This window comes from Mus caroli, unplaced genomic scaffold, assembly GCF_978045245.1.
Source record: "Mus caroli unplaced genomic scaffold, Mus_caroli_1 scaffold_8, whole genome shotgun sequence".
NCBI classification, from domain to species: Eukaryota; Metazoa; Chordata; class Mammalia; order Rodentia; family Muridae; genus Mus; species Mus caroli.
The window spans coordinates 46957595-46985270 of NW_028227263.1; the positions used below are offsets into that span (position 1 = coordinate 46957595).

At 51.6% G+C, this 27676-nt stretch overlaps 3 protein-coding genes and 2 non-coding genes across 6 annotated transcripts in view; 3 read left to right on the forward strand and 2 right to left on the reverse strand.

The window, feature by feature from the left end:
• The first annotated feature begins 708 nt into the window (after positions 1-708).
• Positions 709-5491, forward strand: Rps3 (ribosomal protein S3). Its single transcript, XM_021166269.3, has 7 exons — positions 709-847; positions 1766-1896; positions 2107-2200; positions 2542-2636; positions 4311-4498; positions 4905-5101; positions 5419-5491. The coding sequence occupies exons 1-6, from the start codon at positions 818-820 to the stop codon at positions 5096-5098; spliced, it is 732 nt and encodes a 243-aa protein (XP_021021928.1). The 5' UTR covers positions 709-817; the 3' UTR covers positions 5099-5101; positions 5419-5491.
• LOC115031592 (small nucleolar RNA SNORD15) lies at positions 1535-1681 on the forward strand. The gene has a single exon (XR_003837267.1). It is a non-coding gene; the product is annotated as a small nucleolar RNA SNORD15 (small nucleolar RNA).
• On the forward strand, positions 4668-4812 carry LOC115031591 (small nucleolar RNA SNORD15). The gene has a single exon (XR_003837266.1). It is a non-coding gene; the product is annotated as a small nucleolar RNA SNORD15 (small nucleolar RNA).
• A 3819-nt stretch (positions 5492-9310) lies between the features above and the next one.
• Klhl35 (kelch like family member 35) lies at positions 9311-15538 on the reverse strand. Its single transcript, XM_021168678.2, has 6 exons — positions 14206-15538; positions 12969-13153; positions 12237-12355; positions 11404-11592; positions 10283-10471; positions 9311-9507 (listed from the first exon to the last, which is right to left on the reverse strand). The coding sequence occupies exons 1-6, from the start codon at positions 15060-15062 to the stop codon at positions 9319-9321; spliced, it is 1728 nt and encodes a 575-aa protein (XP_021024337.1). The 5' UTR covers positions 15063-15538; the 3' UTR covers positions 9311-9318.
• A 6302-nt stretch (positions 15539-21840) lies between these two features.
• Gdpd5 (glycerophosphodiester phosphodiesterase domain containing 5) overlaps positions 21841-27676 on the reverse strand; it is a 79137-nt gene continuing 73301 nt past the window's right edge. The window contains exons 16-19 of one of the 2 annotated variants that reach the window (XM_029480154.2): positions 27036-27118; positions 26563-26577; positions 24674-24786; positions 21841-23596 (exon numbers count right to left, since the gene is read on the reverse strand). In XM_029480154.2, the coding sequence (XP_029336014.1) occupies positions 23457-23596; positions 24674-24786; positions 26563-26577; positions 27036-27118 (351 nt within the window). In that variant the 3' untranslated portion in view covers positions 21841-23456. The remainder of the gene's footprint in view (positions 23597-24673; positions 24787-26562; positions 26578-27035; positions 27119-27676) is intronic. The other variant, XM_021167108.3, reaches the window with a different exon arrangement.

Consider the following 27676-nt stretch of genomic DNA (forward strand, 5'->3'; position numbering starts at 1 on the left):
GCAGAGGCAGGCGGATTTCTGAGTTTGAGGCCAGCCTGGTCTACAGAGTGAGTTCCAGGACAGCCAGGGCTACACAGAGAAACCCTGTCTCGAAAAACCAAAAAAAAAAAAAAAAAAAAAAAAAAAAAAGAAATCCTACAAATATGCCCATCTCATGGATCAGGGTTTATCTTTGTAATAATATTAAATCTGTGTGCATGCGCGCGCACATGTGTTTTATGCTTGCGTATATGTATACGCAGCCATGGTTTTCTACTGTCCCACTCACTCTGTAACTTACTGAGCCATCCAGCTGGTCCTCTAAATACATTTCAATGAAAGTTTTCATTAGTGTGGACGTGAAGGAGGTAAAATCTGTTAGTGTGTGCTTATGCCTGTGGTTTGCACCTCTAGTCTGAAGGTTGCTCTGTTCAAATTTTTTATTTATTTACGTTTTTACTTTTGAGTCAGAAACTCATACAGACCAAGCTGGCCTCGAATTCGCTATGTAGTCAATGATGACCTTAAACTTGTGACCCTCTACTTCGTTAGTGCTGGAACCCCAAGCGCGCTCCACCACGCTGGGTACAGAGCACTTTCAGACCGGAACTAGATGTCTACTTCCTGTTCCGCCTACATTACAGGTTGCTAGGTTACACACACACACACACACACACACACACACACACACCCTTTTACGCCGTTTTAGACGCAAAACTTCATTTCCCATGAACACTTGTAAGGGTTGCCGCGCTGCGTGGCGTCATTGCTCCCGCCCTATATACCTACTTCCGCCCGCGAGCCACTTCCTTTCCTTTCAGCGGCGCGCGGCTGCAAGATGGCGGTGCAGATTTCCAAGAAGAGGAAGGTAAGCGTCTGGGCCCTGTCCGGGAGTCCGCCGCGGGTTCTAGAAGTGCCAGGGAGGCCTGTGGCTCCGTGATCAGTCCTGTGGAGCGTCTGGGGCCGCCTGCCGTCTCCTCGAGCCTCGGATGGCCGTAGATTGTGTGCTGGGCCGGAGCCGGGCGAGTGCTGTGTGTCTGGGCAAGGGAGGGACAAACTCCTCGAGTTCTGGACCGACTCGAACACCGGGCGCCTCCAGTTCCGGACTAGACACCTTTGAGCGTTTCTTGGTCTCCATAATAGCAATCCTGTGGCACAGTTAGAGGGCGTGTGCCATCAGATCTAGTCCAGTTTCTTTAGTAAGTGAAGTTTAGCAGTCCCTTAGTCGCGTGATCCTGCAAGTGGCCATAGTTGAAAGCCTACTTACTGACTGCTGCCGTGTTCACTCGGGACCCGGAGCTGCAGCGTCCCTGTGGTTGTGTTTTTTTTCTTTTAATCATTTCATGGGGGAAAAGTGTGCAGATTGTCAGGTTTAGAAATAGATGGTCTGTGGTTTGTGCTTACGCACACAGGTGATAAAGCTGTTTTGAGTCAGGATTCCTCTCATATCCCAGGTACAACTTACAGCCCCGGCTGTGCAGGATGAACTGTACACGTGCTACTTGGAGACAGATTTTTCTTTTTGTCTTTTGGGTGTAGATTATGCCGTAGAGCCCTTCGATGAAGAGGTGATGACGAGTCTGAGTAGGAAGTGTTGTCTTTGTCCAAGATGCCTCACTGGGCTGCGTTCTGTGGCACAGCTGAAAGCACTGTGGTCAAAGAAACTTCCTAAAGATGACCTAGAGGCATTTGTCTGAGAAGGGTTGCTGCTTTGCTGTAGGGCCATTGGGCTTGCTCTGACTAACCCTGTCTTCACCTCAGAGGTAACTTGTTTCCTTTGGTTCAGTTTGTAGCTGACGGCATCTTCAAAGCTGAACTGAATGAGTTTCTCACTCGGGAGCTGGCTGAAGACGGCTACTCTGGAGTTGAAGTCCGAGTCACACCAACCAGGACAGAAATCATTATTTTAGCCACCAGGTAAAAATACCATTGGTTATCACCTGTAAACACTGTGTGCACTGAGATGCTGTGTCAACTTGGGCCAACCAAGCAGTAAATCTGGCCTCAGTGGGTGTAACTGCTTTTTTAGAACTGCACTTGAAGAGAATTTACCTTGCATTTAACGTGTATGCTGGCCGTGCTGTGGATGGCGGGTGGGATCTTGAATGATCGCGTTTCCCTCTACAGGACACAGAATGTTCTTGGGGAGAAGGGCCGTCGGATCAGAGAGTTGACCGCAGTTGTCCAGAAGCGCTTTGGCTTCCCTGAAGGCAGCGTAGAGGTGGGTTCCTCTGCTTTATCTCCCGGGGGTTTTAGACTGAGCGGGGGCATATCTTGTCCTGGCACCCAGAAGGCAGGATGACGGCGGTGCAGAGCTAGTCAGGGCTGCTGTAGTGAGACCCTGTCTTAAACCACAAACAGTATATTCTGGTGGTCTAATGTAGAAATAATACATGGGTTATCCTTACTGTGATTGTGAGGAGCCAGAGTAGAAGGGCGTTTTCAGCCTTCATCGCTGCCTTGTGTGGGTAGTGGAGATACTTGAGTATCTAAGGGATATTATATTAAATGGCTTGATTGAAGATGGGTGAGTGACAGGAATGTACTTTGCTTTCTTTAAAGCTTTATGCAGAGAAAGTGGCCACAAGAGGTCTGTGTGCCATTGCCCAGGCAGAGTCTCTACGCTACAAACTCCTTGGGGGGCTTGCGGTTCGAAGGTGAGTGTCCTGAGACTTGATGGTCATGCCCTCCTGTGGATCAGTGTGTGCTAGCATTTTTTGTTAGCAAATAACTTGATTGACAGAATCATCTAGTCTCTGGTGGTGTAGCTCATCCCCTCACTGAACCTAGTTAGGCTAACTAGGCTAGTGGTAGGCTGGTGGATGAAGGGCCTATTGTTGGTGACACATGCCTGTATGCCAGCACTGGGAGGGCCAGCCTGGGCTGCGGGATGAGCCCCGAAAGAATGGTTAGTGCTGTGACGAGGGAATGCTGTGGGTACGGGTACGTTGAGAATGAAATGAGTAGATAGAATCATACAGGGAGGGGCATCTGCTCTGTTTGGTTTAGCAAGGACCCTTGATAGGTGAGCAGGAGAGCATCCTGCCTGTCACTGCACCTGGGAGTCGTGCAACGCTTAGCAGTGCAGGTTCCAAAACAAGCTAGAAGTCCTGCAGCTCTACTAATTAATGCATCCACTGTGTGGATATAGAGATAGCAGTTCTGATGGGAAACACATTTACACCAGCAATTGGCCAGGGCTCATAATGCCTACCCCTAATCTTAGCACTGGAGGTAGAAAATCAGCAGTGCAAAGCTCCAAAGCCAGCTCAGCCTCAAAACAGAGGCTCGTCTCAGGGGAGGCCCTCTCAAAGACCCAAAATTTCCTGTAAATTTTAGGGCACTGAGAAGTGATGTAAGATCAGGTAAGGGGCCTGACATTGTTTCAGAAGTTGTAAAACCTTGCCTTTGTTATAAGGATTAGATGTTGAGAAGGCCAATTTGCTTCTTTGTTAAGAGTCAAAGTCTCACTGTATAGCCTAGCTGACCTCCAAATCAGGTTGCTTGCTGAAATTAGGGTGTGTACCACCACACCTGGCTTTAATAGGATTTTGTTTCTCTGTGAGACCTTAGGCTAGGCTGGCCTCGAACTCCGATCCTCCTTCCTCTGCCTCCCTAGTGCTGGGATTAAAGGTGTGCGCCACCACTCCCAGCTTCCTAGTGTTGTATAGGCTAAAGGGTTTTTTGGTGCCATTAATGCTTAGGTTTCCTGGTGGGGTGGATTGTAGAGGTGGAGGGGCCTCCCATGGCCTGCACTTAGGAGAGTTTTGTGTACTTCTCAACTAAGGTGGTAGCTGGGAGCCACCCAGTAAACACTTCTCAAAAAATGCACATTCCTGCCAGGTGTGGCTTGTGTTGCACACCTTTAACCCATAACTCAAGACAGTCTGGTGGATCTTCTGCAACCTTGTCCTGACAGCAAGGTCCTTGGCCACCAGACAAAGGCGAGCCTGACAGCCTGGGTTTGGTGTCTAAAGGAACGAAACATGACTCTATAGTTGTCTCCTGGCCTCCATGCAGTCACATCATGTGCATGCTGCATGGTAATAGATTAACTAGTAAGATGTGAAAACATACCTCTCTTTGAGTTTGGCCAGCCCAGATAACTGGCTTAGAGAAGGATCTGGGCATGGGGGTATAAAATTTTCTAGAGGTGATTCTAGTGCGCAGGCCAAGGCTGGAAAGCATTTGGTCAGTGAATGGCTGTTCTGGTCTAACTGGTTGTTTCTTCTGTCTACCATTGGAGAGTTGTTAATGTGAAAACCAAACTTGGTGGGGTGAACAGGCAGGTTGTGTCTTTGGTAATACCAGATGAATCTTGTCTTCCAAAGGGCCTGCTATGGTGTGCTTCGGTTCATTATGGAGAGTGGGGCCAAGGGCTGCGAGGTTGTGGTGTCTGGGAAGCTCCGAGGACAGAGGGCCAAGTCCATGAAGTTTGTGGATGGTCTGATGATTCACAGTGGAGACCCTGTTAACTACTATGTTGACACAGCCGTGCGCCATGTGCTCCTCAGACAGGGTAAGTAGCTGTGTCCCTTTAAAAACTGGGTAGCTAGGAATGCCTAGGGCAGAGAGTGGCATTTCTATATAGACTTCTGTTCAGGAGGTGTTGTGGATTCCCTTCAGGGGCTGGGAAAGTAGCATTGCTGAAATGGTGAGGTCAGTTGTTAGACACAGCTTTCTGTGCCCTTCAGTGATGACACGATGACGAGTCAGAATGGCCACGTCTTGCTCTTGGTCCCTGTCAGTGCCATGTTCTGTGGTGCTGTACATGGTTCCCTTGGCAAAAGTGTCCTGCGCACTGATTGATTTAGAGGCATTTGTCTGAGAAGGGAACAGAGCTCAGTGTTTTTGGATAGCTGCTTTCCCCGCCGTCCACTGTGGTGGGGAAACGCCAGCTCAGCCCTAACCTGGGCGTCTTCTAGGTGTGCTGGGCATCAAAGTAAAGATCATGCTGCCCTGGGACCCAAGTGGTAAGATTGGTCCCAAGAAGCCTCTGCCTGATCATGTGAGCATCGTGGAACCTAAAGATGAAATCCTGCCCACGACCCCCATCTCCGAACAGAAGGGTGGGAAGCCAGAGCCACCGGCCATGCCCCAGCCAGTGCCTACAGCATAACAGGTATGTCTGCAGTGACCTTCCCGGGCCAAACTGCTTTTACTGGTCTTTCCTCTGATGTTTCAGTTTGTGAATAGGGTTCTTAGCTTAATGTGGGAGAATACTAGTTGGGATGTGGTGTCCGATTGACAAGTCGGTCAGTGGGTGGATACCCACTTAGTTCGATGCCTTTGCTCAAGACTTTCCAGCTCTTGTGGGCATTGGTGAAGGTGGTATCAAGCCTTTGTGCTGGGCTGTATTAAGGCAGGCTGAGTGGGAGTGTAGTAAATGAAGGCACACAGGTGCATTTCTCTTACCATTGTTATTTTATTTGGTTTCAGGGTCTTGGTAGCTGCATCTGGAGGCTGGATGTTACCTTGTAAAGACATTTAATAAAATCTTGAACAAAGACAAGGCCTGACTGGATTGTGTCCAGTATTCAACTGACTGAGTTATGTTGCCTATGGAGCCATGCTTATTCTGTTGGTTTAAGCTGGAGGGCATGAGCAGAGCTGACCAGAGAAGTCATGGTTCCATGAAGTTGGTGGCCACAGGGCAGCATCCTGACCCTGTGATGAACAATTGAGGGTTAGAAGAGCAGTTTGGTTTTGGTGCTCTTGATGGAATCCAGGTCCTTGGACATAGTAAGCACACATAAGACAGAGTGAGACTGCTGTGTCTCTGGCCTGGAGTAGTCTTTCTTTCTTTTTTCTAGAATGAAAGCAGATGGCCCAGCGAGTTAGGTGCTTCCTATGAAAGCATGTGTGCTGATTTGTCATGCACACACCCCTGCAGGAGAGAGTAGAACGGCTCTGTTGCCATGCTATACTGTTTTAGTCTCAGCATCCCAAGATAAAAAGGGAGTTTCTACTGCCATTTGAGCTTGGGAGTTTGAAATGTAAAGCCTGTCCATATGTTTTAAGGATCCATGTATTTTTTGTTTTTCAAGACAGGGTTTCTCTGTAGCCCTGGCTGTTCTGGAACCTTGAACTCAGAAATCCACCTACCTGCCTCTGCCTCCCAAGTGCTGGGATTAAAGGTGTGCGCCACCACTGCCCGGCAATCCATATATTTCTAAGTCCTGTACTTAGGCACTGTTTTGGAAAATTCATTTTGGAAGCATTTACTGTTGGTGTGTTTTGTGGGGAATGAATGTTAGCTTGGGAATTCTTTTCTGTTTGAGAGTGAAGCTGTCGAGCCCGGTTGTAGCCTGGCTGGTGCTCAAAAGCTCACCTTCGTGAGCCATCAATGCTCTTTCTCTCATTGTCTTCACCTATGTAGCTTTGCGTGGGGTAAGGACTAAAGTTATGTTGGGTGCACACTGACCATGTCCACAACCTGTTACCCAACTCTACATGATGAGTACAGATGTACCTTTTTAAAAAGTGTTAATGTGTAGCCCTGGCTGGCCTCTGCCTCAGGGTATTATGAATAAAGTGTGCAATCTTCATCTGATGGATTAAACTCATGAGTATACAATTTTTGACATCTGAGGTTTCCAGACACTAACACAGCTAGTTATTTACTGGACTCTGGTAGAGTGTTTTATGAGACCTCATGAAAAAAATTGGTTCCTCTTCCAGAGAACCCAAAGTTAGATCCCCAGCACCTGTGTAATTGATGTTCACACACAACTGAAACTCTAGTCCCAGGGGATCTGACAGCTCTTCTGGCCTCAGTAGGTACACAGACAAAACAGTCATAAACTTATGACTGGGGAGGCCAGAGGGAGGTTGCAAACAAGTACTACTGAGGACCTATCTAGGAACAGAAGGGCAAAACTGCTAGCATCCATGTGGTATCAGTGGCTTTGAAAACCTTATCTCCAGACCTGACCCTTTTTTGGGCCACAAAATCAAGGCCTTTGAGCATGCTCAGTTAAGTCTGGTCTGGCACATCAGTTGTACATATTCTATTAGATATTTAAAAGTTCAGCCTGCCAGGGCAGTGGTGGCACACCTTTAATCCCAGCACTTAGGAGGCAGCGGTAGGCAGATTTCTGAGTTTGAGGCCAGCTTGGTCTACAGAGTGAGTTCCAGGACTACACACAAACCCTGTCTGAAAATCAAAAAAAATCAGCCTGTGAGATGGTGTTTGCTTCTTACCCAGGAGGTGTCACTGTATCACAGCATTGCTATAGAGGACCAAGTAGGGAATCTTACTCCTCTAAGCCAGCAGGAATCTCAGGGCTGGGAAGGGAAAACCAAAAGACTGGACTTGAACTTGGAACATGTTGGCAGCATGAGATCAATGCTGAAGTGTACGAACTTTGCCGGGGGGGGGGGGGGGGGTGGGGGGTGGGGGGGGTGGGAGTGCGTGACTGGCCAGCAACTCAGGTCCACCTACCTGTGATCGTTTTTTTTTTCAATACTGTTTTCTTCCTTGGGGCTATTGCCTTTTAATGCTAAAATCTTTATGAGGTGACTTTAACCCCCTAGCCCACTAGTAACATTGAGCATCGCTATAATAGACCCATTCTGATTGACAGCCTCATCTTCACTGTCTAAGGGGGCGTGTCTATTTCTCTGAGGGTTTACCTCACCATCTTCATTTCCAGGCAGAGAATTAACTTCAGACCCAAAGCTGGGAATGTCAACTGCTCTCAAGCTCTAATTACAAATAAAACTGCAGCCCTGGGTAGCTATGATAGGTGAAAGTCTCAGCTGCTCAGACTGGGCAGTTGTCCACTGGGGGTGTCACTGCTATGTTGGATGATACATCCTGCCGTCTGGTAAGCTACCCATGTAGATAGGCTATGGCTGTCACCTGGGACACCTTGAACTTGCCATCCTGTCCCTCCTGACTGAGATGGGTTGGTTTTTGGTTTTAATTTTCCCCACCAATTTAACAGGAGCCCTGGATGGGCTCCTATTGTTCTTGGATAGACATGTGATAGGTGCCAGTGCTTTGTCCTGTGTCCTCTTGGGGTGAGGACAGGCAGGATCCGTGGGTCTGTCCTGCACTCCCGTCCCCACCTGCCCACCCGCCCACTCACTGTCATTATCAGCGGTGTCCAGATGGCCACAGTTCCCTAATCTGTGCTATTGAAGCTCAGCTGGGACCGCAGCCTTTGTGCCTGGCTGTGATGGGGCAGCCCCAGCTGGAGAGATCCTGCAGACATGACCCTCAGGGCACTGAGGATGGGAGAGATGGGAAAACAAACAGGCTCGTCTTCAAAAGGCAATCTGAGTGCAAATGAGTGTCTGCAGCTGGGGCTGGCCAGGACCCAGGACTGTAGCGTCAGCATCTCTGGTGTGTTATCCTTTCTCCCATCCAGGAGTTCTCTCAGTGTCCTGGATCCCTGAGCCATACAGAGTGTATTGTGGCATCAGAGTTGTGCCTCATATTGATGTTGGGGATGTGGCCAGTCCAGGTACATCCTGGCCTGTGGCTGTGGTGTCTTCTGCCCTGAAACAAAACAGCTGAGCCTGGAGCGGTGGCTCAGTGGGTAAAGGCTCTTGCTGCTAATCCTGATGATTTGAGTTCAGTCCCTTGAACCTACCTGTTAGGAAAGAACTGACTACAGTTTGTTCTCTGACCTCCCCACAGGTACCATGACTCAGAAGTTGTAATATCTACAATAAGCAAAGTAAATGGGGTAATGGGTGCACTAAAGGTTGAATGTAAGTGTTCCTCCAAAATCAATGTTAGGACCTAATATCTAATGTCAGCATACAAGTGGGGGTGGTGACATGGCTCAGCTGGGAGTGTTTGCCATGCCAGCCTGATCCCCAGAACTCAGGCGGAAGGAGAACACAGAACCAGACAGAATCTGATGGATGGCACCTTGCCCCTAGCCTCTCATGCCCAGACCTGAGTAATTTATCTGTTCATACACTCCTACAGTGGTCTAAGGAGTGGCTTGCTTTGGCACAGGAGTCCTGGCAAGCTGCAAAAGCAGGAGTGGAGGCTAGGGATCCTTCTCTAGCTAAGCAGGCATGAGTTGGAACACACCCAACTCCCCACCCCCGACAGGGTTTCTCTGTGTAGCCCTGGCTGTCCTGGAGCTCTGTATGTAGACCAGGCTGACCTCAAACTCAGAAATCTGCCTGCCTCTGCCTCCCGAGTGCTGGGATTAAATGCGTACGCCACCACTGCCTGGCCACACCCAACTTTTGAAAAAGCTTTTATTTCTGTAAGAAGAGGGGAAATAAGTTAAAGGACTGTTCACATGGAGGTTCCAGGAGGGGAGCCAAGTGCCATGCCCAAATGTTCTCTTGGCTAAGGCTGCCCCATCTGAGTCATCGGCTCAGGCTCTGCACGATGGTGACACAGCCATGAGAGCTGGTGCAGCGCTGCAGGGATGGCTGGGCCTCCACCTGCCCAGTGCCAGGGTCAAAGGTGAAGACACTGCTGGTGCTCTCCCCGTGTTCGTCCCGCCCACCAAGGATGTGGACCTTCCCGTCACACACTGTCACGCCACAGCTCTCCTGAGTGGGGACAGACAAACAGTTAACTGAGATGCACCCGGTGACTTCTGCTATGTGGCCAAGCCTTGCCCTACAGCCTGACCAGGCAGTCTGGATGGCATCGAGATAAGTCACATACTTTATGTCTTAGGTCTCATTGCACAGTTCAAAGAATAACCATCCTCTACTTTGAATATGGCATAGCCTTCATTTGATCTTAGCCAGAAAGCTAAAGATATGCTTAGAAGATTGTACCCAGGCCTGGAAGATTGTACACACGGGAACAGTGACACCGCCCTACAGTCGTATTCAGAGAAGTTGGAAGCCTCAGCCTTGAGTCATCCAGGACCCAAATGGACAGGAACCACCAATTATACCTGATACATAGTTTCTTTGGAGTTTTGGGGTGACAGGTGGGTGCAGGGGGAGCAAGGGGCTGTGAGAGTCAGAACTTGTGCCTCTGGTCACTGATGCCACTGGAATAGGGAACTTAGCAGGTAGGTCTCTTGCCCATTCTTTGCTAGTTGGTACCTTTGGGACAGACCAACTCCCTTACTCAGCCCCAGCACTTGAATTCTATGTCCTACCTTACATTTTGGTCCTAGACCAACCTCTCTAAGGTCTTTCTCATCTGAAATGAGAGGTGATTTGTCACTGGGAGGACAAGCAAGGGGACTAAGTGAAACCATTTACAATGGGATCATGCAAGACCTCTAGCCTGGAGCTCCAGAGCCTTGGGAGTGGGTCTGTACCCCCGAATGGGCCAGTGCAGGAGCTTGCCAGGGAGCCCACTTACCACAGGGCTGGGCAGGTCAGCTGCCTCTCTCCAGACATCTGAGCCAGGGTCATAGGTGAAAATTTTGCTCATGAGGCCTCCCACCACATAAATGGTGTCTTCCAGGGAGACAGCCTCAAGACACCGCTGCAAGAAGGGTGCTGGGGACCGCAGACTCCACTGGTCCTCCTTGGGGTCAAAGCACTGCACCTGTAGGAGGAAGACTGGTAAAAGAGCCTCACCCTGAACTGCTCTGCTACTTGGCACAGCATCCTAATTTTTATCCCACTACAACTGGCTTATACAGTGCAAAAGATCAAACCCAGAGCTTCTACAATCCCTGCTTTTAATAGATCATCATCATCATCTTTTGAATAGAGGAAAAGCATTTTAACCAGTTCTACCTCTCCTAATTTTTGTTTGTTTGTTTGTTTTCAAGACAGGGTTTCTCTGTGTAGCCCTGACTGTCCTGGAACTTACTCTGTAGACCAGGCTGGCCCCAAACTCAGGAATTCGCCTGCCTCTGCCTCCCAAGTTCTGGGATTAAAGGCGTGTGCCACCACTGCCCAACTCCTAATTTTTAAAAATATTGTTTTTATGTGTTTGTTTTATGTGTTTGTGTGCATCAATGGGTTCTTTCAGAAAGCCAGACAAACCTGGAGGCAGTTGTGAGCAGTTGTGAGCCACTTAACACAGGAGTGCTGGGGACCAAACTCTGGTCCTTTGCAAGAGCAGTCAGTGCTCTTGAATACTGGGCCACACTTCCAGCCCCGATTTTTTCATTTTTAAAATCTATGGACCATCGGAAGAGTTCAAGTGTTCTGTTGACTGAGTAACCTTTGAGGAGTGCCCCCTCCCTCTCCTGGATTTCCGAGACAGGGTTTCTCTGTGTAGTGGCTGCTCTGAAACTTGCTCTGTAGACAAGATTGGCCTAGAACTCCCAGAGATTGACCTGCCTCTGCCTCCCCAGTGCTAGGATTGAAGGCGTGTGCTTGGCTGAGGTCAAGATTCCCTGAGTGCTGATGGGATTTAGGAAATAGACTGGCTCACACCAGTGCCCAGATCTAGCCTGCACATAGTAGGCTATACTGTTTCCTGTACAGTTTTCTCTACAGTCCCCTAACCACAAAGCCTGAGCCCACCTTGTCAGTGTTGACACCGTCCTGCCCTGCGCCCCCAATCACGTATAGCTGGCCAGCACAGGGCGCCACGGCTGCAGAGCTCACGGCCTCCGGCAGGGGCGCTGTGGCCGCCCAGGTGTTGGAGAACGGGTCATAGCGCTCCACGCTGCGCAGGCGTCTCAGGCCATCGAAGCCACCTACTGCAAAGAGCTGAGGGCAAGAACAGAGGCCAGGGCCCCTGGATTCAGAGCTACAGGCGCTTCCAGCGCCCCACAGCTTCACTCTCTGAGCCCATCAGGGGCGTCGCAGCACAGCTATTGCCTGGCCAACTTCCTCTCTCCCTAGTTCAGGAACCCTTCCCTAGTCGATGCAGGTGACAGGGAGCTGGTGTCCGAGTGACGACGATTTCGGCTGCAAATGATGTTTAGTAATAACCCGAGTGGTTTCTAAGGGTTTACAACCCACCTACCACTTCCTGATTTTGACTGCTGAACGATGTTTACAAATATAACTGGCAGTATTTTGTTTATATGTGGGAGAGTCAAGACTCAATCCCTGGTCTGTTTGGTACCAAAGCCTAAACCTTTCACCAATGTATTCCTCACTGTTGGCTATTTATCTGGTAGGGGTGGTAATGTTGAGACAGTCTTGCTATGTAGCCCTGGCTGGCCTCAAACTCATGACCCTCTTGCCTCAGCTTCCTAAGTACCCAGCTGCAATGATGACTGTTAACACTATTATGGGATCTTCAGCAAGTCCTTATCTTTTGGGGGCCTCAGATCCCTCTGCCTTTGCCCCCCCCCCCGACCATCTCTGCCTTGGATCCTAGGGCAGCAGCCATAGCATGTGCCTACCTGTCCCTGCAGGGCCACCATCTTGTGCCTCCACCTGCCCTTGTGCATTGAGGCAACCTTGATCCAGGTGTTCAGATGGGAGCTAAACATCCAGACGTCACGGCTATTGATGTGACCTCCTATGGAGAAAGAGGCAGCTGTCCTTTCATAGCCCTCTTACTAACCCCCAACGCCCCCAAAGAGCCATACAAACTCCTAAATCCAAAGGAGGGCTTAAGACCGTAGGGACAGGCCTAAGAGATCCAGAGAGGGGGCAGTAATGCTCACCGGGTGCCTGTGGTGTGACACATCTTGTGCTCAGGGAAGCAAAGCAGGAGTGTCCCCAAGTGTCACTGAGAATGTGTGTTGGGCCAAGGGAAAGCAGAGTGTCTGTCTGCACAGTGGTGGAGTGGTTGGGGCACAGTCATCTCTCTTTACTAAAACTTTGCCTTCATTCCCGTCCTCATTCTCCGAGGTGTTAGGATTATTACAGGGTCTCCATTTAGGAAATGAGGATGGAGTTTAGGGACCAGGAAATGGCCGACTGAATACCAGGTAGCCTCTTGTCAGAGCAAAGACTAACACCAAGGCTTAAGGCTTCTGGCCCAAACCCCATCATCAGCACTCCCATCGTGACTAGGCTTTGCTGGACCACACATTTTTAGTCACTAACCAGCCCCCATCTCCTCACTGGAGGGAAATATAAGGGGGTGGGTGGGAAACTAGAGGCTCCTATTTTACTTGTACCCTCACCAGAAACGTAAATATCATTTCGAAGTGCACAGGAGGCAAATTCAGAGCGTGTATAACCAGGAAGGCTAGGCAGTGGGGTCCAGCGCTGACTTTCTGGGTGGTAAGCATCGGCAAAAGGCAGTTTCAGGAGCCCCTTTCGGTCACACCCGCCAATGACCACAATCACTTCAGCTAAGTCCATGAACCTGGGGTGGGGATAAATTCAAGACCTCTAGATCCACACCTACACTGCTGTTCTTCTCATGCTGTGCGCCCCTGTCCCCCAAACGGTGCTGGGGATTACTGAACCAGAGCGCTAGTGTGCTCTCCTCTAAGCTATATCCTCAGCACATGGGTTTGCTTTTTTGACAGCCTCTGTTCTCTATCCTGTTTCTGCTTACTCCGCACTGGATTTACAGGCTCCCAGCACCAAGCCCAGGTCCTTTCTGCTGTTTTGATCACACCAGACAATGCCCGCTGGCTTTCTGCCTACCCTGGCAGCTGCCCCTGGAAGCCACCACTTCCATCCTGACCTCTGGTTACAGACAGGAAGAAGTCACTAACTCTTACCCCAGTCTGCTGGGGAGGGGGGGGGGAGCCTTTCTTCTCCTTTTGTTGTTTAGTCCTTCAGATGGCTGTTAGGATTATTGCGCCTTTTACAGAGGAGAAAACTGAGGCTTATGGATTACGGGCTCTCAGAGTCACGCTTAGTTTTGAATATGACTCTTCTGTCACCACCAGCTAATGTACTGTACCCTGCCTTCCCCTAGCCACCTCCTAATAGGGAATTGCAATGAGCAAGCTAACTCAGGCTTTCCGCAAAGCTCCCCACCACCCTTTGGCCTCATCAGGATATCCAAACTCTCTGGCTAGTGCTTTCCTAACCCACTGTGTCCCCGACCTCATACTCAGCATTAGAGACCGCATTAATCCCTGCCTTCAGTCCCTTGGGTATGAAAGGCCATTGTAGACTATAGTCTCTGGGTCTGGCATCTCACGGGTGGAGTGGGTGTTTTGTATGTCTTTGTAGGTTTAGTTGTCTTACTAGCCTGTGGAACCCCAGAGGGCAGATCCCTACGGGACCTGTTTGTGAGAATGAGAGATGGGGCATGGAATAGAATGCATTCCTCCTTCACTGACGCCAGGTACCAAGCTTATGAAGCGGCGACATTTCAAAATGGACAGTGAAGGAACCAGAGCTGGGGAAGACACTAGGTCTCGCTGGAGCTCGAGGTAAGCAAGCCGGAGGCCATCATACCTCCGCGGCCTGGCCCGCAGCGCGCCCGCTTCCCGGCCCAGGATGAAGCAGGCGCGGGCCTCGAGCAGCAGAGGGCGGCAATCGCCGCACGCCTGCAGCAGCTCGTCCGCCTCCACCTTCTCCAGGAAGTAGGCGGGCGCCAGCAGCGGCAGGCGCACGTGCTCCAGGAGGCGACGCAGCTGCCCGCGGCGGGCCGGCGCGTCGTGGCGCACCCAGCGCATGGCCGCCTCGAACACGGCCTCCTCGCGCGCCACGCGCAGCGCGGGATCGGCCAGCAGCGCCGCCACCTCATCGGGCGCGAGCTCCAGGAAGTCGGCGTGGCGCGTCACCTCCTCGAAGGCCTGGCGCAGCACGCGGCCGCAGCGCTCCGCCAGGGAGGCGAGCGAGAAGGCGGCGGCGACGCGGCGCAGCGCCAGGCTGTTGGCGGCGCGCAGGCGGCCCTCGAGGAAGCGCGCGCAGGCCTCGCGCAGCCCGGCCACGCCCAGCCGCTCGGCCAGCGCCAGCACAGCAGCCGCCTCGTCCTCGGCGCGCAGCCGCACGCCCGCGCCGTACACGTAGTCGAGCACCACGGCCAGGGCCGCCGCCGTCCCCGGCGTCTCGGGTCCTACCGGGACCACGGCCGCCGCGCGCTCGGGACGGCTGGCCGCGAACAGGCCGCGGAAGTGGGCGCTGGCCGCGCTGAGCGCCGCGCGGTGGCACGGGAAGTCGCGGCCTCCGGCGCGCAGCACCACGTCGGTGAGGGTGCCGCTCCGGCGGTACGCGTTGAGCGTCTGCAGGATGCGCTGCGCGTGGCAGGACGCGGCGCACGGGGCCTCCGTGCCCGGCTCTGACTCCTCGCGCCCCGGGGTCTCTCGCATCCTGCGGGGAGAGGACACGGACCGCGTCGGAGATGGGCCTGCTGGTGGACTTCCCGAACATTTAGGCTTCCCTTCACTAGTTCATTCATCACTCACTTCCCGTGCACTCACACCATGCACCTACTGACCCCATCACCCCATCTTGACTCCCGATGGCGGTGAGCCAGCCCTGCCTTCTGTGTCCACTCTTCCTTTCCAGTGGGAGCCATATTGCCCTTTCCTGTTCAGATTTGGTAAGCTTTTCCTGCCAGGCTCTGCAGGAAACAGATGGCAGACTCAAATAAGATAATTTGAGGAGAGATTAAAAAGAGGGGGTGGTGGTGGAACGATTCATAGGAGTCTAGACTATGCAGTGTTTAAGGGATTTCAACTAGAATTGAGTGGTGTTCCATGGCTACCACTGACAGGAAGACCACTCCCAAGTTCTGAAGAGGGACCTTCAGGGAGTTTGCAAAAACCTGGACAAAATGTCTGTATAGGGATGGTCTCTTTGCACGAACTGTAGTCTCTGGTAAAAGGGTTAGGGCTACCCTACTAGACGTGTGTGTGTGTGTGTGTTTGTGTGTTTGTGTCGCCTTTAGATCTCTTGTAGGTACTTTCCCTTGATCAAACTCTCCTCTATAGTAGTGTACTAGGAACTCAGTACTTAGCTCAAGGTCAAGTTCATGTATTATTTAAACTGGTGTTTATTAGAATGTGTGTGTGCGCGCACGTGCTGAACAATAATAATTCCTGCCTTTCTGGATCTCAGAGCGAGGGAGGAGGTCCTTTGAGAGATCTCAGGAGAATTGGGGGAGCTCAGAAAGGATAATAAACACAGTTGGAGCAGAGATAGGAAAGAGATTCCTGAGAGGGCAGAATTAGCTGTGTAAAAGCAAGAGTGAGAGATGTTTCTAGTCTCCAGTGGGAAGATCCAGGTTCTAGGGACTGCATGGAGCTCTCATCCTCCTTTAGTCTGGTGTGATCTCACCTAGGCAAGCCACTGGCACCATTTCTGAAACAGAACAGTTATAGTTCCTAGCCAGAGAACTATAACTATTGGATGAAGTATATAAAATCGCTGCATTTGTAGTATGCCCCAGTTATCGGCTTACCTTTTTAGAGCATGGGGTGTGGGTAAGTTGACTCTTATAGGAGTTGTGAGGAAGCAGTCATATGGAGGGAGCCTGCCCTTGAGATGTTTGCTGTGAGGGTCAGTGAAGGGGTGTGTATGAAAACACACCACAGATTGCAGGCCGTTCACCCTGGTTAGGACTTGGTCCTTAAGAACTCAAGGTCAGTACTTGACATGGTCTGTAAATGGACCGAGGTCTCCTTTCTGTGGGAACTTACTCCATGGCTCATCTCTGCTTCTTATCTGCCTCTCCCTACATTGTCCCATCTGCAGATCATCCTGCCTCTTCTAGCCTATGCAGGACCATGTAGGTGGATCCCCTGCCTCAGAGTCATAAGAAATAAGTTCCTGGTGGACAAGGACTGTAGCCCAGATAGTGGCTGCCAGCCCAAGTCCACCATGTACCCGGCAGCCCTTGCCAGGGGGAGGTGTGTCCTCAAGGAACGACCAGGCATGCACAGAGGGAAATGAGACAGGTCGTCAGAGTGCAGCAGGGCTGTCCTTAGCTAGCCTACGACACAGCTACTCTCTAGGCTGAGACCCAGGAAGGCAGGTCTCGACAAAAGGAGTCTGCCTGCTAGTGTGGTGGACTGTGCCAATACTTAGGCATTCTAATGCCACCTCTGTCCTAGGCTGAGGGAACTGTGGGGACACGATAGTGGGAGACTCAGTTTCCACCATGGAGTCAATCGTCTGGGAGTCCAAGGACACATGAGAAGTTAGGGATTCTGTCAACATTCTCCCATCTCAGAGTCTCAGCCTGTGAAACTGGCTCAGTGAGCCACTATCCTGCTCTTCCCCCGGACACACACACACCCCTCCACCCCCACATACACCCTGACACACAGCATAGTCTCACACTTTGGGTGGACGCCCCTCAGAACAAGACATCACTTTAGCCAACCACTAACCCAGGTACTTGGCTCTTACCTGGCCACGCCCTCTTCCTGGGACTCGAAACTGCTGATCCCGTGGAGCCTCTCCTGTCTGTGCCTGCCGCTTGCCAGCTCTTCCTGCTTGCCTTGCAGCCTGAGCTGATTTTATTCTCGCTTTGCCTAGACTCCCACTTGGGCTCAGCTGCGGGAGGACAAAGGGTCTGTCTGGGCGCCAGGGGGGAGGGGAGGAGAGGGAGCCGGTAGGAATGGGCACTGGGCTTTTGTTCCACTCTTGGGCCAGTTTTGGAAGGGAGGAGTGTAGATAAGCATGGAATTGGTCGTGTGTTATGGTGGGCTGCGGTGTTTTGAAGACTGGGGTGTCTGCCTCAGGTAGATGGGGTGGTTATCAGAATGTAGGTGTTCCTAGAATGTGTGTGAGTGCATACACACAGTGACTGTAGTCCTGGGGTGATTGGGCTCTGGGGACATGTGACTACATGGCTTTGGATGTAACCAAGAATGGGGCTGCCTTTGCTGTGGATCCAGGTTTCCCTTCTGCCTCTTTGTCACCAACTCACACAGGTTCCTTCCTCACAGGGTTCCTGTCACTGTATTTGTGACTGGTCATTTGCATGTCGGGCTGGGCTTGTGTGTGTGAGGAATGAGTGTAAGGTGTCGGTGTGGACAGATGCTCATGCAGGTGTGACCAGGATCTTCTGGGCTGTGTGCATTGCGTGGTTCTGTGACTGCACTGTCCGAGTGGAGTGTGGGCCCCATGGAGAGGACACAGCGGGAGCACATGGTGGCACTGAGCAGTTTAAAGTGGATGGAGAGAGAATGGGACGGCTCTGAGTCCACCTGACCTCCCGGAGCCAGACAGTGTGGGTTTAGAGGGTGGCGTGGGACCACTTGCTGCCTCTGTGAAGGACTGCAGGGCTTGTCACAGGAGCACAGCAATCCAGGAAGAAGGTGGGTCTCCAATAGCATCTGTCCTGTTGTGTCAGGACACTGTCACAGTTGTCACACTGTCAGTGTTGTCACTGGACAACACTGACTACATCGATGCCTGCCCCTCGGCCTGACTTCACTCATCAGCAGGAGGGTAATGGTGACTCTGCCCTTTGTGTGGAGTGACCTCTGTGTGTTAGAGCCTGATACTGCCTGGCTCAGGTAGGCTTAGAGATCGTGGAAGACGGGAGGCATTATGGTTTGGTATGAGTATAGAGTGTCCCCTGAAAGGCCTCATGGCGCCAGAGAGATGGCTCAGAGATAAAGGCGCCTGCTTCTATGCCTGAGGATATCTGAGATCCACAAGGTGGAAGGAGAGAACTCACTCACATACATACTGTAGCACACAGGTGCCCATGCACATTCACACATCCGTACATAACAAATAAAAATGAGAAAAAATTAGATCAGGTGTAGTGTGGTACATGCCGTTTATTCCAATACTGCAAGTTCTGGGACAGCCTGGTCTACTTAGTGAATTCTGGGATAGCCCAGGGCTATATACTGAGTCCCTGTCTCCAAAAAAAAAAAAAAAAAAATTATTTTTAAAGCTCTACAAGTTGGTACCTTGGTCCCTAGGCTGGTGGTGCTATGGAGAAGTCTTTGAGCACCTTCCTAATGGGCTCATCCATTAATGGACTAATAATTTGATGGTATTACTGTGAAGTGGCAGAGAGTTCGAGTTGGGGTGTAGTTGCTTGGCCCTGTATTTTCTTGCTTTCTGGCTCCTGCCCACCATGGAGTATGTCATTTGTTCTGACACGTGCTCCCTGACACCATGTAGCAATAGTTAAGTTGCCAAGTATTGAAAAATAAATCCTACTTCTTATGATGTTGTTTTACTCTGGTATTTTGTTCCGGTGGTAAAAATCTAGCGCAGAGCGTGTATTCTGAAGTCTAGCTGAGGTTGTCAATGAACCCTGCTTGTGCTGACTAGTTTTTTTTTTTTTTTAAAGATTTATTTATTCATTATATGTAAGTACACTGTAGCTGTCTTCAGAGACTCCAGAAGAGGGCATCAGATCTCATTATGGATGGTTGTGAGCCACCATGTGCTGGGATTTGAACTCAGGACCTTCAGAAGAACAGTCAGCACTCTTAACTACTGAGCCATCTCGCCAGCCCAGTGTGTTGACTAGTTTTATGTCAACTTGACACAAACAAAAGTCACCTGGGAAGAGAGACACTCAACTGAGAAAACATCCCCACCTAAGTGGCCTGTGGACAAGTGTGAGGCTCATTTTCTAAGTCAGTGATTGATGTGGGAAGTCCCATCCCTCAGGGGTTGGGGGAAGGGTAGGCGGTCCTGAGTTGTATAAGAAATCAAACTGAGCAAGCCATGAGGAACCAGCCAGTAAGCCTTGTTCCTCCATGGTCTCTCTGCTTCAGTTCCTGCCTCCTGGTTCCTGCTTTGCCTTCCTGCCCTGACTTACCTCAGTGACCTGAGAGATGTAAGATGGAATAAACCCATTCCTCCCCAAGTTGCTCTCCGTTGTGATGTTTTATCATAAGAATAGAAAAGTAACTAAGATGCTGCTCCAGAAGTGGTAAGCTGCCTGAATACCGGAGGGAATGAACTTCTCAGTATAGCGGAGAAAGGGCATCATGGGGGCAGGGAGACGGCTTACCAGGGAAAGGCACAAGCTGCCGAATCTGATAACCTTAGGTCAGTCTCTGGGACCCGTCATAGATATTATGTGTCCAGGTATTAACCTGACACAAACCCATAGTCACCTGGGAAGGTGGAGCCTCAGCTGAAGGATTGCCTTGTGACTGGTTTGTGGCCATGTCTGGGTTTTTGTGTTTTTTGTTTCCTTTTGTTTTTTAATTGCTAATTGATGTAAGAGGATTCAACTATGATGGGCAGTGCCATACTAGCCAGGTGGTCCTGGGCTTCATAAAAGGCATGTGAGCAAGCCAGAGGGAGGCGAACCAGCAAGGAGTGCTCCTTGGTCTCTGCTTCAGTTCCTGCCTCGAGCCCCTGCCCTGGAAGACCTGACTCTCTCTTGTTTTCTTGCTTTCTGCCTCTGACCTCCACATCTGTACTGTGACACACACACACACACACACACACACACACACGCTGTAAAAGGAAGCGAGTGGCTTGAAGACCTTTAGACTTGGGAAGGAGCTGAGGGTTCCCAGAGGCCTGCAGGAGATAGAGGTTCATCTGGACAGAGAAGGCACTGGAGAGGAAGGAGCGAGGCACAGGAGTGTCCAGAAGGTGAAGAGGCTCTTTTGCTTCTCTGTAAGGTGGGCAGTGAGGTGTACTCTGTAGTCAAGGGGATCTACTGGGGGCGTTATCAGGGCAGGGGGTTCAGTAACCACTAAGTTAGGGAAGGGAAGCCAAGGTGCAGCACAGGCTGAAGGCCTTGGAGGATGGAGATAGGACTGCCATTCATTGTTTGGTGACAGGGAGGTGGCCTGATCATCCTTGGGCAGGAGAGGATTTCAGAATCAGGTTCTGATGAGGGTGGGATGCAGCTAGCGATTCTGAGTGGGACTCTAGGTCCTGCACCCTTCTTTATCCCCCCCCACTCTAAGATTTCAAGGTGTCTCATGTGCACCAGCATGGCCGGGAGCCTTGGGTACCCTGTCCAGATAGCCCAGGGGAGTTGACTGGACAGGGAGAGGATTTCATGAAAATGTGTCATCTTTCCGAATGGCTTTCCATAAGCTAGACAGTTGCCATGACATCATATGGGTAAGACTGTACACATTTCCCAGCCTCACAGATCAGGTTTGATTCTACCTGTGTCCTGGGACAGGCAGAGATGATCTCTGCCACAGCAAGAGATGTGCAGTAGTGAGGAAAATGGTGGATAAATCCCCCCCAGATGCCCAAAGGACTGTGTAGAGAGGCAAATGGAGGACAACTGAAGGGTCTGAATTTGGAGGGGGCTCAAAGTGACACAGAATCTTTTCATAGATCAAGAATTCCATCTGGAACATCCACTTTTGGAGATGAGATAGTACATTGTCCCCTCAGTGGTGTGGCATTGACCTAGTGCAAGCTGGGGCACCGGTTCAGCTTTCTTCCCTTCAGGATGCACTCAAGACATGCAGATTTGGGCAGAGCCCCAAGATTTTTTTTTTTTTTTTTTTTTTTTTGGTTTTTTGAGACAGGGTTTCTCTGTGTAGCCCTGGCTGTCCTGGAACTCACTTTGTAGACCAGGCTGGCCTCGAACTCATAAATCCGCCTGCCTCTGCCTCCCGAGTGCTGGGATTAAAGGCGTGCGCCACCATGCCCGGCCTAGCCCCAAGATTTAAAGGCTTTCCCTATTTTCCATGGCTGACCCTTACCACAGAGGGCAGAGCTGGGAACACTGAGAGGTAGGAGGGGGCATGGACACCTGTGTTCCCTGGGCTATGTTTGACTTCCAGCCCAGGGGCCCTCTCTCATGCTAAGTCAGGGTATGAGCCTGTCTCAGCCAGACCCACAGCCAAACCTCTGCAAGGTGAGGATGCATCCTGACACTCAGGACTTGTCCTCCATGTCACCACAAAGGCCCCCCTGACCCAGGCTCTGCAGAAGCATCACTCTGCTGCACCATTCCTAGATGGTTACAAAAGGTGCATGCAGGCTGGGTGTGAGGCCCTGCTCTCCCCATCCCTCTCAAGAGAATTGAAGGTTGTTTCGTTTTGTTGTTTTGCTTTTTATTAAGAGCCAGTTATGATGGAGCACACCTTTAATCTCAGCACTAGGGAGTCAGAGAAAGGTAGATCTCTATTCAAGGCTAGTCTGGTCTGCATAATGAATTCCAGGACAGCCTGGGCTACATAGAGAGACCCTGACTCAAAAAAATAAATGACTTTATGTAGATGGGTGTTCGACCTATACCAGGTGTGTACAATAAGGGCCAGTCACAGATAGCTGCGAGTGTTCTGGCGCTAGGTGTTGGTTCTTAACTGCTGAGCCATCTCCCCAGCCCACTGGAGTTTATATTTTTAGAAAGACATTTTGGGGGCTGGAGGGATGGCTCAGTGGTTAAGAGCTCTGGCTGCTATTCTAGAGGACCCAAGTTTGGTTCCCAGCACCTCTATCAAGTGGCTCACCACTGCTTGCAACTCCAGCTCCGGGAGAGCCAACATAATATTCTAGACTCTGAGGGTGCCCCCACGCAAGTGGCATGAATGTATGCACACAAATGCATACTTCTTAAAATTAAAAAAGGTAAGTTCTTAAAAAGCATGTGCCACCCTCCCCCCAAAGACAGTTTTTAAGCATAAGAGTTAAGGGTGTGGATGTAGGCTTCTCAAAGAGTAGCCCTGGCTTTGCCTATGTGACTTTGGATGGTCACTTTAGCATCCTGCCCCACATAACTGAGGGGCATTCATTGGGTGTACGATTCAGGGGTTGCTGAAGTCCTGGCATCATGGCTGATCAAGGGAGGGACTCAGATATTTAGTAGTTTTCACTTTCATCTGGGAAATGGCTCTTCGTCAAAACCTGGGGCCAACACCTAATCCCAACCCCAGCATGCTGGGTCCCCAAACTGCCACTGACAATTCAGAGACAACACACATCAAGATGGCAGCTTTAATTGTCTTTGCCCTTGGGTTCCTTCTACTGTAGGCAACTTTGGCCAGAGGCCCATGCTTGACTGAGCCCAGTGTGCTTCGCCCAGGTGGCCCATTGCCCTGTGGCCGCTGCTGTGGGAACCTGAGGTCAGATCAGTCTGTGTTCACCTGGTCCTCAAGGCTTCTTCTGCCCCAGAGGCCTGCTGGACAGTTGGGTGTGAGGCAGGACAGCCCTGAGTCTGTGATTCCGGTCCTCTCCAGCTGCTTCTCAGGGACAGAGAGGACAGTGGTGGAAGGGAGCTGGTTGGGAGGAACGTGTCTCCACCACAGCCACTGCTTTCTTCTCCTGAGATGAACTTCCTTGTGCTTTGAGATGGGTGCAGAGCGTAGAACCCCCCCGGCAAGAGGGAGGACCAGCCAGCGTCCTCAAGGCAGGGGTGAGAACAGTTAGTCATCTCACAGCACAGACAGATAAATAGAGAGGTGTGGGCACAGGGAGACATCCATGTCCTCCTCTTGCCTGTGGCACACGGCACAGCCCAGTGACTCACCAACCCTTCCAGGCTGGGAGGCCAAGGATGACTATGAGAGTGGACCAGGAGACTAGGCCTTCACTTCCTAGATGAAAAGCCCCAGGCCTGCAGGGGCACCTGGAGGCTGGAGTCCTGGTCCAGCTGAGCCTCAGCAGAGAGGGCCCCTTTGGTCCCCCCCCCCTCCACACTCATGCAAGAGAGGCTGGAACAGACAAAGGAGCTTGGAGCGCAGAAGTAGGCTGAGGAGCCAGCTCCCAGGCCCTCCTAGGTGCAGCTTCTTTCATCAGGCCTTCCTCTCTTCTAGGTTCTACCTTGGGTACAAGTTGGGCAGACAGATCTTCAGCTAATGCCCGCCCTGCTCTGTGACGGTCTTGGCACGGCTGCCAGCATTTCGAGGGCCCACGGGGGTGGCTGTGCTGTTGGCATAGGTGTCGTAACTGCTGTCTGAAAGCTCATCGGAGACTTCCACACCATCGCTGATCTCTGTGTGACCAGAGGAGACAGAATGTGAGCGAGGAAGATTGGCTCTGAGGACAGGGGGACAGGCAGAGGGGAGGGAAGGCACTCGGAGACAGATGTAATCACTGGTTCCAGTCAGCATGGAGCCTGTGGGCACTGAGCCTGGCATTCAGGGGCCTCCTCAGTCCCTCCTAGGCCGTTAGTCCTCTGCCCCCTGGAACTCCTGTGGCAGAAACCTAATGCACTCTCGGGGGCTTGTTACCCAGCCTTTACTTTGCTCCAGGCATTTGCACATGTTGCCTTCTCTCTGTCGAGTGTCTTCTCTCCCCAGCAACAGCTCTTTTCCTAAAATCTAGCTCAAGCCTCCGCATCCCTGGTATGTCAGCCTACTAGACATCTCCTTGATTCCCCAAGCTGGGCTGGGACTTCCTATTTCAAGCCAGCCCGGTTCATCCAGCTCTCTCACAATCTACAATAGCCCATGTCCTGGTGTTGGGAGGTGACTGGGCAGAGCCGAGGTTCTGGAAGGTGGCTCTGTGGAATGCTGCTTGGTTCTTTACGCCCAAGACAAGCAGCACAGCCTTGGGGCACACCCGTGTCCACAGAAGCACTCTTTCTAGTGTCTGATCAAGCCGTTACCCAGGCACCTCCAGCCTCCTTCACACCCAAGCCACATCACCACCTCAAACCTTTCTTGCTGCCCCAGGGAGCCCTGAGCACACTTTCTGACTCAGTCCTTCTCTGAGGAGCCTCAGTGACACCCAGTTTCGCACACGTCTTTACAGCTGCCTTCATAGACCAGGAATGCCAGCAGGGACGGAAAAGAACACTGTTGTCACTTGTGGAAGTCATGTGTGAACCAAGGAAAGGCGTTGGGCCTTCACACGGTCACCCACCCCCACACTCCAGCTTGTCACGTTTGTTCACCAACCCACAGCTCACACTGAGCCCCAGAATCTGGGGTTGTGTGATGTGGACACACATGTGTTTCTGTCCTTTGGTACGTGCGTGGGTGTGGACCTGGAGAGAGGGATATGCCGTCCACCTGTCCTGGTGTATTACATGTGTGCCACCTAATCCAGGGCCCGCACAGGCTGTCACCTGAGAAGATGAGTTTTTCTTTCATGATGCTGACGTCCCGGCTGGTCCGGCGTACGGCGGCGCTCAGCATGATCTGCTCTGGGTTGTAACTCCGTATACCACCCAGGCGCCACCTGCAGAGACGGCCCGGTGGGCATCAGGTCCTCCCCCAGCCTCCCAGGAGCAGAGACCCTGCCCATTTCCAGAGCCTCTCCTCATGTGGCCTGAGAGACCCATGATCCAAATGGGGAAGCTGAGGCCCAGAGACGGGTAGTGTACTGATTTCCAGCCAGGGCCCTCCTGCCTCTCTCCCACCTCCTTTATCAGCCCCCCTGGCCCGGAAAGGCAGTTTTATATATCTTGGCTCTCTTTGGATGGGACAGTCTTGGGAGGAAGGAGCCTAGCAGATAGAACACTGATGACCTCCTATAAACCAACTAACAAAACAGGCTGAGCAAAACCAGAAGAGGCCAGAGAGGACAGTGACAGTGAGGTTTGGCTTAGGACTAGCCCTCACAGGTCCCCGGACAAAGATATTAGAGGAACATGGTCTGGAGTTATCTGCTTAGAAATAAAAACCCCTGACTCCCCAGGAGATGGACCCCTGCTGGGTGGTTGGAGGCAGCTAAGACTCCATATAAAACTCACTGTGGGGTTATAGATGGGGCCGACACAGCAGAAATGGACAGACAGGGTAGTAGGACAGGCAGACAGAGGGGAAGCAGGAGGCTGGAGGGGAAGGCACTGTGCCTCGGTGGGCCAGTGCTTGTTCCTCTGGCTCCTTGGCTGGCCCCCAGTGACAGCCTCAATGCCAGGCACGCTGTGAGGCTAGGCAAGTGTTTGTTGAATCAATGAATGAAAGGGTGAGGCCCACAGGAAGTATCTCTCTCCAGATTCATCTCCTATGGCTCCCTGTCCTCTCTCTGGCTATTCCTGACCCTCAGGAGACAATGACCCTGCTGGGGCTGTGCCTGTCTGCTGGGCTCAGTACCACACAGGCAGCGCCTGCAGACTCTACACGTGGAATGAGAATGCGCGCGCTAGACTTCCTGTCAAGGGCTGAGCCCCATAGCCAGGGTCGAGGTTCTCTTAGCCTCAGACCTAGAAGCTGGTCAACAAAGCAGCCTGACCCAGCAAGTCTTAAGGTCCCTGACCACCCCTAATACTAAGGTCTCATCTTAGAAATTAGTGTTAGAACCCACGGGGGGGGGGGGAGAGTATCAGGCTAGGGTCTCTACAGGTAGGCACATCCGGGTCAGGAAAGCCACCAGGGGTTGAGGGGTGGAATCGGTCTCCCCGGGGGAAAGGAGAAAGGAATGAGGGTGTGGATCACAGATAGCAAAAAAGGTTGTGGGAGAGATACAGAGAAACAGCATGAACCACTGGAAAGGAAGTCCCAAGAGTCAAAAGCCATTGGAGCAGGAGAGAAACAGAAATTTGGGCTTTGCACTGGGCAGGTGGCAAAGGGCCCCCTGAGTGCTGGACTTGGGGAGGTGAGAACCCTCTCTCCAGGGGAGACAGTCTGGTGGAGGGAAACTGGGTCAACACCTACCAAGAAAACACTGGTCTATACCTGCAGACACTGCAGTAGGGACCAGAAAGTGCAGCCAGACAGGAAGAAGACATCCCAGCACTCAGGAGGCTGAGGCAGGAGGATCAAAGGTTGGAGGACAGCCTGGGCTACACAGTGAGACTTTGTCTCAAAGGAAAAAAAAAAAAAAGGAAAGAAAAAGAAAGCAGAAAGGAAGGTGGAGGGGGATGGGAAGGCAGAGAAGGGCCCGTGCTTCAGGCAGAGACGGGCAAAGGTGACCCAGGCTCAGGGCTTGGTGCACTGCGGCCTTTCAGACAGACCTGGAAAGGGAGTGGCCAGAAGGGGAGAGAGGAGCAGGAGGGGAGCACATCAGAATTACCTGATCAAGTGATAGCTGTGAGATGCCAGAGTGCAGCAGAGAGGGGGAGGGGAGAAAGGAGGGACGTGCGCCATCAGAGCAGGATGGGACAGAGAGAGAACGTCAGTCAAGAGCCAACCCCAGCCCCTAGATTCCTGGTTGCCTAAGGCCCCAGGCTGGCCCAGCATCTTCCCCTCCCCAGACCACCCAGTCCACCATGGCAGCCTCATGCCAGCTGTCTTAAGGGGTGCGAGGGGCTTCAGCTGGCAGAGTAGCACTCGGTCCTACTAGGAGTGAACCCGTGCACTGGCTCACAGTGGGCAGAATGGCCACAGAGCGGGCAACAGCCACCAGATACCACACAGCAGATCAGAGCAAGGTTTGGCTCTGAGTCCTGAACTGGGAGCCCATTCTAAAGAGCATCTGGCTTCTGCTGAGGGCGGAGCTGGGCCTGCTGGGGTAGGCAGGCTATGGAGGGGTTAGGGTCTACTCACTTCTGGAGCACGAAGATGCCGATGATGAGGCTGAAGGAGATCAGGTCAGCGGTGACCCACATGAGGCAGTACTCGTCTGGGGGCTGTGGAGAGATGACCCAAGATTAGCTTATGAGTGTATGTACAGCTCATCTATAACGAGGGGCCACAGACTGGGGGACCTCTTACAAGGATGGGCAGGGAAGGAACTTGAGGCTTCTCACTGTTTTATGTTGCAGGAGTGAACTCGGGGCGTGGGGGGCTGCGCATGTGTGTGTGTGTGTGTGTGTGTGTGTATGCAAACATGTATGCATGCATGAGTGTATGGCACCAGGCGTGGTGGCGCACGCCTTTAATCCCAGCACTTGGGAGGCAGAGGCAGGCAGATTTCTGAGTTCGAGGCCAGCCTGGTCTACAAAGTGAGTTCCAGGACAGCCAGGGCTACACAGAGAAACCCTGTCTCGAAAAAACAAAAAACAAAACAAAACAACAACAACAAATCAAGGTAGAGATAGTATGTTGAAATTCAAGTGTATATAAGTTACAGGAGCTCCAGGCAAGTGACAAATGATGATGCATGTGAGATACCATGGGCCAAGCAGACAGACATATGACCCTACAAATAGGTATGGGGCACCCATGTCAGACAGTAGGACATTGAT

What these genes read in the sequence shown, in the direction of transcription:
- Rps3 (XM_021166269.3), top strand. Translation starts at nt 818, where the DNA reads ATGGCGGTGCAGATTTCCAAGAAGAGGAAG. An exon ending in ATCATTATTTTAGCCACCAG is followed by an intron (nt 1,897 to 2,106) that starts GTAAAAATACCA and finishes TTCCCTCTACAG; the next exon opens with GACACAGAATGTTCTTGGGG. An exon ending in CCATGTGCTCCTCAGACAGG is followed by an intron (nt 4,499 to 4,904) that starts GTAAGTAGCTGT and finishes GGCGTCTTCTAG; the next exon opens with GTGTGCTGGGCATCAAAGTA.
- Klhl35 (XM_021168678.2), bottom strand. Translation starts at nt 15,062, where the DNA reads ATGCGAGAGACCCCGGGGCGCGAGGAGTCAGAGCCGGGCACGGAGGCC. An exon ending in AAATGATATTTACGTTTCTG is followed by an intron (nt 12,356 to 12,968) that starts GTGAGGGTACAA and finishes CTTTCTCCATAG; the next exon opens with GAGGTCACATCAATAGCCGT. An exon ending in TGGTGGCCCTGCAGGGACAG is followed by an intron (nt 11,593 to 12,236) that starts GTAGGCACATGC and finishes TCTTGCCCTCAG; the next exon opens with CTCTTTGCAGTAGGTGGCTT.